This window comes from Crocodylus siamensis, chromosome 10 (genome assembly GCF_052110815.1).
Source record: "Crocodylus siamensis isolate JL-2025a chromosome 10, ASM5211081v1, whole genome shotgun sequence".
Lineage (NCBI taxonomy): Eukaryota > Metazoa > Chordata > Crocodylia > Crocodylidae > Crocodylus > Crocodylus siamensis.
Genome location: NC_143404.1, coordinates 12,146,053 through 12,156,015, shown reverse-complemented (window position 1 = coordinate 12,156,015; position 9,963 = coordinate 12,146,053). Strand labels below are relative to the sequence as shown.

At 44.2% G+C, this 9,963-nt stretch overlaps 1 protein-coding gene across 1 annotated transcript in view; it reads right to left on the bottom strand.

The window, feature by feature from the left end:
- PDLIM4 (PDZ and LIM domain 4) overlaps positions 1–9,963 on the bottom strand; it is a 93,010-nt gene that overhangs the window by 6,328 nt on the left and 76,719 nt on the right. The window contains exons 5-6 of the mRNA XM_090064564.1: positions 7,130–7,287; positions 321–441 (exon numbers count right to left, since the gene is read on the bottom strand). Coding sequence (XP_089920690.1) covers positions 321–441; positions 7,130–7,287 — 279 coding nt within the window. The remainder of the gene's footprint in view (positions 1–320; positions 442–7,129; positions 7,288–9,963) is intronic.

Genomic DNA, 9,963 nt, shown 5'->3' with positions numbered 1-9,963 from the left:
GCTTCCTCACTTCTTGCCTAGATCTCCCCACGGTTTCCTTCTTCCTGCACACCACTCCTGCAACACCTTTCCCATGCCAGGGTGGCTATCTGGCACCATGTCCCTCAAAAATTCATGCCTTGTGTAATGCCTTATTCCTGTTTTGGCTCTTACGTCCAGGCACTGGTTGGCAAAAAAGACCAGTCAGCCTCTGCCATGAATTTTAGCATATGCACTTCTATTAGGTGAATGGAGCAGTTAAATGCCTGTGGACAGCTAACAGCTTTGCTCTATTCCACGGTATTACAGAACTTGAACACTGTCACCCAGCATGTACTTACACAATCCCGTTTCCACATCGGGTGCACTCGGGAAGCATTTGCAATCCAGACATGGCACCGCCAAGTTTTGATACTGGCGATTTGATGTTTCGAGGGCCAGCCAGCCTGTTGTGTTTTTCACCTACCAAAAGTTTTGAAAAGATACAGGTTAAAAGCTGTCCCCTTCTAAAAAAGTCAGGCGATTATGTTTCTTCCTGGGAAAACATGCTATCTCGAAAGGGCAACAACAATTATTTCTTGCCATTTGCTAATAAGAGAACAATAAAGAAAGTAGAGGAGCCAATTAGACCGTAACAAGCTGAGTGTTGACCTTCACAGAAAAGTGACTGGCCTCACACAAATCCTTTGATCGTCACGAGGAAGCCAGGACGGAGCCTCTGGGGCTGGCACTGAACTGCTCAGAGGGATAGCAATGAAACAAATGGAGCCCAACCATTAATTCATCCTGATCTAAACATGCACCATCAAGGATGGGCTGAGCCCTCTCATCCAGGATCTGGGGGAACGTCTGTTCCCCAGAGCGCCCCAAGGGATGACGAGGTCGAACGGTCACAAACTCCTGCAAGACCGTTTCAGGCTGGACATAAGGAAGAATTTCTTTACTGTCCGAGCCCCCAAGGTCTGGAACAGCCTGCCAGCGGAGGTGGTTCAAGCACCTACATTGAACACCTTCAAGAGTAAATTGGATGCTTATCTTGCTGGGATCCTATGACCCCAGCTGACTTCCTGCCCTTTGGACAGGGGGCTGGACTCGATGATCTCCCGAGGTCCCTTCCAGCCCTAATGTCTATGAAATCTATGAAATCCAAACAGACCAGGACTGAATTTGGCTGTGAGATTCGGCCGGGAGCTAAGAGACAAGTACAATGAGAGAAAAGGTCTGCTGGTGAAAAAAAGAAGAGTAAAAGCAAGGGAGAGGAAGATATATCCAAGATGTATTTTGATCTATGACCACTCCAAGAGAAAAAAAGATGAACAACTTTTTCAGTATAAACCAAAACCACACAAAACCAAAATGTTTAAACAAACACAGTTATATGAATTTCTCTTCTCAGGAATTGTATTTGTTTTATTACATCTGTCAGGAGCTGAGAAGATTTTTGAGACCCTAAAGTAAAACAGCATATTCAAAACTGACCCTTCCCCCCCCCTTTCATATTTGGTTTTGTTTTACACTGGAGACCAGCCAAGAGAAAAGAAGCAATGAAAGCTTTATGCCTGTGACTGGTACACTGGCAAAGCACGGAGAGTAACCAGGCGCTCGCACTGTAATCACACACGTATGTCTACCTTGAGGACAACTGGCAATCAAAAAACTGCAAGATCCTTTGTAATCCCTAAGATCACAGCTGCCATTTCGAGCGTGCATGCCACCAAGCCTTCAGTCAGCAACCCAGCCCTATCCAGCCAACCACTTAAGCATGTGGTTAAGTTTAGGCACATGCTTACATTCCTTCATGACTTACATGACTTCAGTGAGACTTTAGGACGTGGAGAGTACTTCACTGAGTAAAGAATAGATACCTAAACCCCCACACATCTATTTTTGAACCTTTAAGCTTGATCTAACTCTAAAATGCCTTATCTTAGTATCTAAGCAAGTTCATTCTCAGCATTTTAGTTGTCAGTGTTTAATTATGCCAAGTGGTTTACCATACTTTGGATGGATTTATACAATGTATTTCTGAACTGCATGACTCGGTAGTGCTTCCTTCCCTTCTTGTTTAGAATTTGCTTCCTACAATGATCTCGGGATGAGAAACACACTGCATGTCTCTTCAAGAATGTAGGTGTAATGGGAAGGGAAACTTTTCCAGCTTTTGGCATAAGCCTGGGTATGTTCCTTCCCACTCCTATAACTGTTGCCAGCACACCTGCAGTTTCATCTTTTTTCAAAGCTCTTTGCCTTTAATGTAGGGCAGCTACTATATAACAGCATTAGCAGGTGAATAAAAGGACCTAAAAATGGCCTTACCCCACAAAGTTAGGGTCTGCAGGCCTTTGAAGTGTTCTTCTCACCTTGCAGTGACAGCATTGACCTACAGTCAATGCTGCTCATCCAAAGTATGCTAGGATCATGGTTTGATAGTCAGACAATTAAGATCAGGAAGAGGGGGTCAAAGATCGTTTGACCCCAGTACTTTTTCCTGCCATGGCAGGGGGTCAGACTAGATGATCTGCTCAGGTCCCTTACGACCTTACAAACTATGAAACTATATGAAACTATGAAGACTATGCTCCCACCAAAGCCCCTGCTCCAAAATAAAATAAAATCTTAAGGTTTTGAGAAAAGTTGGAATAAAAGAGCCCTTCGGTATGGGCGAGACTGGCTGACCCCGAGACTTATGCTCTGCAGGCTCCTCGCATGCTTGGTTGGACTCAAGCAAAACTTGTTCACCACCTTGGTGAATATGAACCAAACAATCGTGCACGCTGTTAACTTCTCACAGCTCTGAGATAAGTCATAACTTCGTTTGCCCGTTTTTAAATGTTTACTGCACTACATGGGAAGCTGCTATTGATCCTAAGGGAAGAAACTTGTGGAATGAAGTGTTTACAGCAGAGCCCCAGAGCAGGAGAGATTTTATAGTAAGGCAGGACCTTCACAGTGCGAACTGGAATGATGGGCCCTTTCTCTCTGCTTTTGCAGGCACAAAGCCCCATACTAATTTATGTTCCTCTGCTAGGCAGCTACATACTTGAACTAACCAGTCCTGAACATTCTTGTCTAGGCTTTGTGGTCAGAGTACTCATCTTTCACGGTTGACGGGCACCCACCGAGGCAACTGATATGTTTCTTTACAAATCCTGTAAGAGCCTCAGCAGGAAGGATTTCTTATTAGAGGCACAGTGTGGTATTGTTCATAACTAAGAAAAAATCCTTCTTCTACCTGGAACATTTCACATATATTCCAGATCTTCATATGAAACCCCAAGTCCACTAAGGTCATGGAGCTCATGACTTTAAAGAGAAAATGCACCCTAAACTTGGACCCCCTAAACTGTCTATATTTTGGTATAAAGAACAAGAAATAGGAAGGCCTTAACCCCCTAGGATGGTTAGAAGCTTTTTCAGATATTTCAAAAATTCCAAATGAAACCAAATCTCTTAAACTGAAACATTTCCCCAGAGTAATGACAATTCCCAATACTTCTGCATCAGAGCACAGAGGCATAATTCGTTAGAAAACAAACTTGAGAGAAACTGAAGAGTCTAATTTCAACTAAGGCGAGTGAAATACAGAAAGAGGCTAAAGAAAATAAAAGTTCAGATTGCAAAAATCCATAATGATCTGAGTTCTATGTTGCCTAAGTCTCCTTTCAGACGGGAGTATTTAATTTTAAATCTTTTATTAAATAAACCTCAATAACTTTTCAATCATATAAACTGATTCCATAGTTGCAGACTGTGTCACGATAATGTTGCAGACTGTGTCATGATAATGTAAAAAACATTAGGAGCTGAGCAGCAGGTTTAACCTGACTGAGAGAGAAAGGATGTTGTTGGGTATAGGCCAGAAACTTGCTCGCTGATCTTCTGGTTGGTATTGGTCATCGACTTTATAGCTCCAGACCCTGATTCAAGGTGTTGCCACAATACCACGAGGCTGGCATTACAAAACCCCTATTGAAGGAGAAGAAGGGACAATTCCTCAAATGGTATTGTGCTTTTAAAACACCCTGTTAAAGCCATGGAAAAAGCAAGGTCCCTGTGTGCTCAATACTTTCCATCATGAAAGAAGGGGAGGAAAATACAGTCCTTACCAAGCGCTGATTCAGTCACTTTCGGATTTCTCTCTCCTAGTAAGGAAGTTTGGCTTTTGGCTATGAATGATTAGTACTTTGTGGGAAGATCTGAAGGTACGGTCAGAGGCTGGTATTAGTGCCAGTTCACTGTGCCACCCTAGAATGCCAGGGAACTTCCATGCCTGGGCTACTACTGCTCGTGCTTTCCTTAAGGCCCTTCTCCTGCCAGTCAGTCCTTGAAAATGTCAATAGCTGCTACAGTGAAAGCTTATGCACAGGCCTTCTGTCACAAACCCATGACTACAGACTTATCGCTTGCTTGAAGACACCCAGTCCCCCTGCAGCTGTGCCACATACAGTGTTCAGCAAATGCCCTTGGGCTTCCATTTGTCCTGTCTCAGCCACTTGCCTCTGGCAGGAGATTGGTAGCAACTTTTTAAGTAAAGTGAGACAGCAAATTAGAGAGAACCCCAGATATGGCTTCCATCCTTGAGCCATACCTCAGTGGTATGAATGTAGTTGGCTGGAATTGGGTGCTTTGGAGCAAAGGGGAGCAGGACTTGTTCAACTCAAGCCAACTGTGGCCAGAAGGCTGGAGGTCGGCAAACTCTCTTATGGACTCTCAAAAGCCACTGACTTCTCCAGAGCATTGTGACCCTTAAGAAGTCAAAGGTCTCTACAAATGTGCAGGCTTGATCCACTGATTCTTGCACGTACTGATGTCAGTGTCAGACTTGTGAATGAAGTCCCACAACAGCCTTTTATGGTCAGAATGGATCATCTAACATGTAGGGAAAGCAAGGAAAATGTAGCTTACTACATTGCCAACTCTCACAATTTGATCACAGTATTGGGTGTTTTTCCGCAGGGCTCTGGCTCCTGAATTCATGTGATTAGGAGAGGATCTCCGTTTATTAAATACATTTATAGCCCTGACTGTAGAAAAAGCCTTGAAAAAAATGGAGCCCCCAAAGCCCAAATTTCTACATGCAAATAAAAAGAGTACAACATTTATTGTTTAAAATGTCATGGTTCTTGGGGTCTGCCTCAAGATTTGTGAGTGTTGAGGGCTGGCAAACCTGGGTTATATTAAATCATTTGTTATCAGAGAAGTTAGTTGCAGACCTGGGAATCAAACTAGGATCTTCTGACTTCTGTTCCTATATTTCTCAAGACTATCCATTCCCTTACATAAATGCCACTTATTTGAACAGGCAAATAATATTCTATTATGTACTGAGACAGCAGGTCTAAAAATATTAACATTTAACTGGATGCCTACGAGGAAAGAGCTACAGAGCTGATAAGGCTGCAACTCTGGGTCGCTTCCACAGGATGTCCAAATCAGCCCAAAGCTGCTGACTTGAATGCTGACTTGAGATGTGCATTCAAGCGCCCAAGCCTGTAACCAGAGCTCTGAAAGTTCATTGCCATAGATGCGGTTAATGCTGGAAGGGTCTCTGCCGCAACTCTCGGCACAAAGGAGGTGAGCTTCAAAACAGCAGGAACAAGAGGAGTCAGTTTCCCAGGTTCTTTTAAAAAGCCTGACAAGTTTGGGATATGACTCAAGAGGGAGAGAGCTACAAAGTGGCATCACAAGGAATAACAAGTCTCAGCCCAGGACTCCAAATCTCCAAATGTGAAGCCTAAAGGCAAGCTGCCCTCAGCATAAGGGTAGGGAGAATTAAGCTGAGGCTAATCCCTAATGTGTCAGGACCCAAGCAATGTCCTTGCACCCTTTTTTGCTTTGGTTTCTTTTCAGTTTCCAGCATAAAGAGTGAAAGAAAGCTGCTGGCAGGGTCAGTTGCTGAGGTGGTTTGTGGTTCAGGACACAGTAGAGCCAGAAGCATTTGGGAAACAGCTCTCTGCAAAGCAAGTGAAGCTGAGGTCACTCGCTCTGTCTGAGAACAGACGGAAGTGGGAGGGGTGGAAATTGAGCCTTTGAAGTATCCCAGAGACACTCCCTTACAGACACACACTCTGTCTGTAGGAATCTAATGCTGTGCAGCAAATGCTGATCTCTTAAGTGGGCCAGACACATCAGACTAGGCTGGCTGATGAAATCAGGGCTGTGGCTTCGTCATGCAGCTCAATACATTCTTTTCCAGGCACTTAAGTAAGTGTTGATGCAGCTACATATAACACAGAACAGTTGGAAGTCTGGGTTGCAGAGGTCCCTGCCCACATGTGCAGTGGGAATGGAAACCTGAAAAGAGCCTTCCTCACTTGCAACTCTGGCACAGCTGGTGTGGATGTCTTCTGGTGGTGGCAAGCCTTCAAGGATAGCCAGGAATGACAGTTCACTGGCTAGGACAATATTCAAAGACTTGAGTGATCTAGGTTCAATTCCATATAGGACCCAGGCAAGTCACTCAGACTCTCTGGGCCTCAGTTTCCACCAGTAATATGCAAGAGTGCTTTAAGGATAAATGCATAAAACATTGCAAGGTGCTCTTGGGTTACAGCAATAGACTACAAGGTTGTGTCCATTACAGAAGGTGGCATGGCCTGACATCACGTGCCACTCATGACTGCAGTGGATACAGTGGTAATGGCAGGGTGATGACACTTCACAGACTTGCAAGGCCTGTATGAGCTCATCGAAGAAATCTAGCAAGGCAGCACAGACTCCTGCCTAGCCTGTTCTGATGGGAAGCACTATGCACAACTAACAATGTGGGGCTAGCTGCCTTTCCCCATGCTAAAGTGCCGGTCAACTCTGAACAGAGGCACTGACATACCAGTTGAACAGCTTCTTCATTCAGAAGGACTTTAAGCATATCTGTGGGCCATAAAAACAAATGACTGCTATTTGCCTCAATGATGTCACAGAGATTTTAGCAGCAGGGCTGTGAAAAACATCTAGCCAACTGACTCTAGAGAGGAAAGAGAGGTGCTGAAATGTGTGTTTTGAAGGGGCCTGAAGATAGTTTTCTTGTGGTTAGGACATGGGATATTTTAAACAACACAAGGAATCTGAGAACCATTGGGTTTTCAGAGGTGTGGGAGACTCACTGGAAAACATTCCAGGTATAAACAGTCGGAAGCACCATCTTCCTTACCATTCTCCCCGGCTTCTAACATGCCTTGCAAATATCGGAAAGATCCAGACTGCTTAGGCTCTGAGACCGGCTTTTCATAATCCTGAAGCATCTTGTACACATCTGACTCCATGTCGATCCCATTTCTGCTCCGTGGAAGAGACCTCAAAGGGTCAGCACTGTTTGAAAACAAAGGAAGGTCAATGTCAAGAGCTAATCAACCCTTGAACAGGTGCAGGAACAAAAACATCAGCTGATTAGAGATGGGCAAACTTTCTGGAGCTTAAGGTTCTGTAACCTGCCCCAAACATTTTGAGGCAAATAAGCCTGCATCTGATGGAAACTCTACAGCTGTAAATTAAATCCATGTTTATTTTCATAGTGATTCAATTAAACACCCTTCTCCTGCCCTGGGGAAGCCCGCTTTAGGGAAACAGTTGTGCAAGGCATGAAAGATAAATGTTTATGTTGCTTGTTCTTCTACTGAGCAACATAATGAAGACTCAACCAGCTCCAAAATCTCCTGGAGAGAGGGCAGCTGCTAAAAAGCATTGTAAATTGCTACACATGGAACATATTGAAAAAATGCATAAAATAATGTATTAATGATTTGGGGCATTGGAAGCCACCAAATCCTTGCTAGAATATCTGGCATCAGGGATACTATTTGTTGTTGCCAGCCAGAGCCCCAGTGGGATATGACGTTATCTTAAATGAATGCACCTTTTCTAATGCAGCTTCCTTCTAGGTGATTCCAACTTTAAAAGGCATGTTCATGGGTTATACTGCTGGACCACAGCAAGCGAGAAATAGACAAGTTAAGAAAATGCCCTATGTTATGGCTCCGTCCCCCATCTCCTTTGATCTGCTTGGACTGGAAGCCCTCTGGGGCATGTGAGACTGCCTTCACATCTGCTTGCGAGGCAACTGGCACAATACTGGGGACAATTTAAATGATATTGCAATAAAACAATAAATAGTAAATCCAGGCCCCAATCCATCACTCCATCCCTACACAGCAAAGCAAATCTTTTGAAATGTAGGTCCCAGTGACTTCAAAGAGACTTTAGCTTAAGTGCTGGCTGAATGGGGATGGATTTAAGGTATGCATTTAAATGTTCTACTAAACCAAGGCCTAATACAGTTTCTTGGTGAAAGCAGTTTGTCTGCAAGGATCCAAGCATATAAAGATACTAAAAACAGCAAGAGCACTTAATTCTGTCAGGCTGCTTAACACATTTTAATTGCAATCGGACTCACTGTCTCCACTGGCATTGTATTTGCATACACACAAAAATCAAACAAAATTCACATTTGACAACTGCCCAAGACTGCGTGCTGTAGAAGTGATCTGGGTCTCAAAGTCTGGCTGGTCACAATGTGCATGTGGTGGGATATAATTTAGGAACTCCAGGCTAAACTCCCAAGATCAGACAAGTGTGTATCTTGTTTTCACAGTTCACCCTGTGGGACTGGATTGCTCGGCAATTCCCGAGTCCTCCAAAGGCCGTGATGTCGATGAATTCTGGAGACGCAGAGGAAGGGCTGCTGCTGAGCACAGATGGGTGCGGTTGGAAGCTGCTGAAGCTGCCGAGGCTGGGAGGTATGTTATCTATGCCAGTTGTTCTGGTGTCTTGCGCACAAGTTCAGCGTTATTTAATGACCTTGCTAAAACTCGCTCATCCCTCACTTGATATGTTTTCAACAAGGAAGTAAATCTGTGTTTTATCAGATCCAGGCAGGCCGCAGACTTGGAAAAGACTGCGCTCGTTGACCCAATACTGAACCTACAACTGGGTTCAAAATTAGGCAAAAACATGTTTGCTCACTGCTGAAGTTAAACCTCCCTATTTTTTAGCCAACATACACAAAAAAGAGCCATTTTGTTCCCAGTGATTTCAGTGCAATTCCCAGGACTTCCAACCTTATTAACTTCAGTAGAGCTGCATAGGGGTAACAGAGCAGAACATGGCTGATACTTTTACTGAAGTGTGAATTTGGACAGGCATGCAGCACTTCATGATGTGGAAAAACAAATCTTCATGTTGTTTTGAACTGGTGTGGGCATTATTTCTCATTTAGACTATTTTAATGGCTCTTGTGCAGTATATATTAGTAACAGCTGGAGACGTGAAAATACACCAGTCCAAATGTTGGTCCCCATCAAAGTTTAAGATACTCATCTGAGCTGTGTGTGTTTTCATTTCTAAAAGCGTGAATATCTCTCTGCTTTCCTAACAGCTATTTTAACCCAACCTAGACTTTGCCAGTTTGTTTAGTTTAATTTTTATGAAAACAATCTCTGGGGCTTCACTTGAAAGTCTGCAGAAGAACAATCCTGGCTTCTTCTTCAAAATACAATCAGGACCAGGAACTGGGGAATCTACTGGTGAATGCTGGGGTCTCAGGTCTCAAACTAGGAACCTCTGACATGTATGATAAGCTTAGGTCTATCAGCTTTATCCCCTACTGGAATCTAAGCCAGGGCTTGCCAGCCGACTACTGCATTTATCTGAATCCAAGACAAGGTTTCCCCCCCACCCCACCAATCAACATAGGGGCAAGCGGGAGAGCCTGGTCTTGGATTCAAATATTGGCCCAAGCTGGAGCTGAGCTGCTGCCTGCCTTAGGCCCTGAGCTCAGCCTTGGCTTCAGCCCTGAATTACTTCTGCCCCAGGCCAGGATGGTTTGTTTGGCAGAGAAGGGCATTTGCAACTGGTGGAGTGTGGGGGAGATCACAGGCAGGCAGCAATAGGGGAGACCCACCTATGCAGATCTAGGGAGAGCATAGGAAAGACTGCATAGCTTGCCTCCCTCAGCTGCTCCTTTTCCCCTTTATCTTCTGCTCTGGCTCT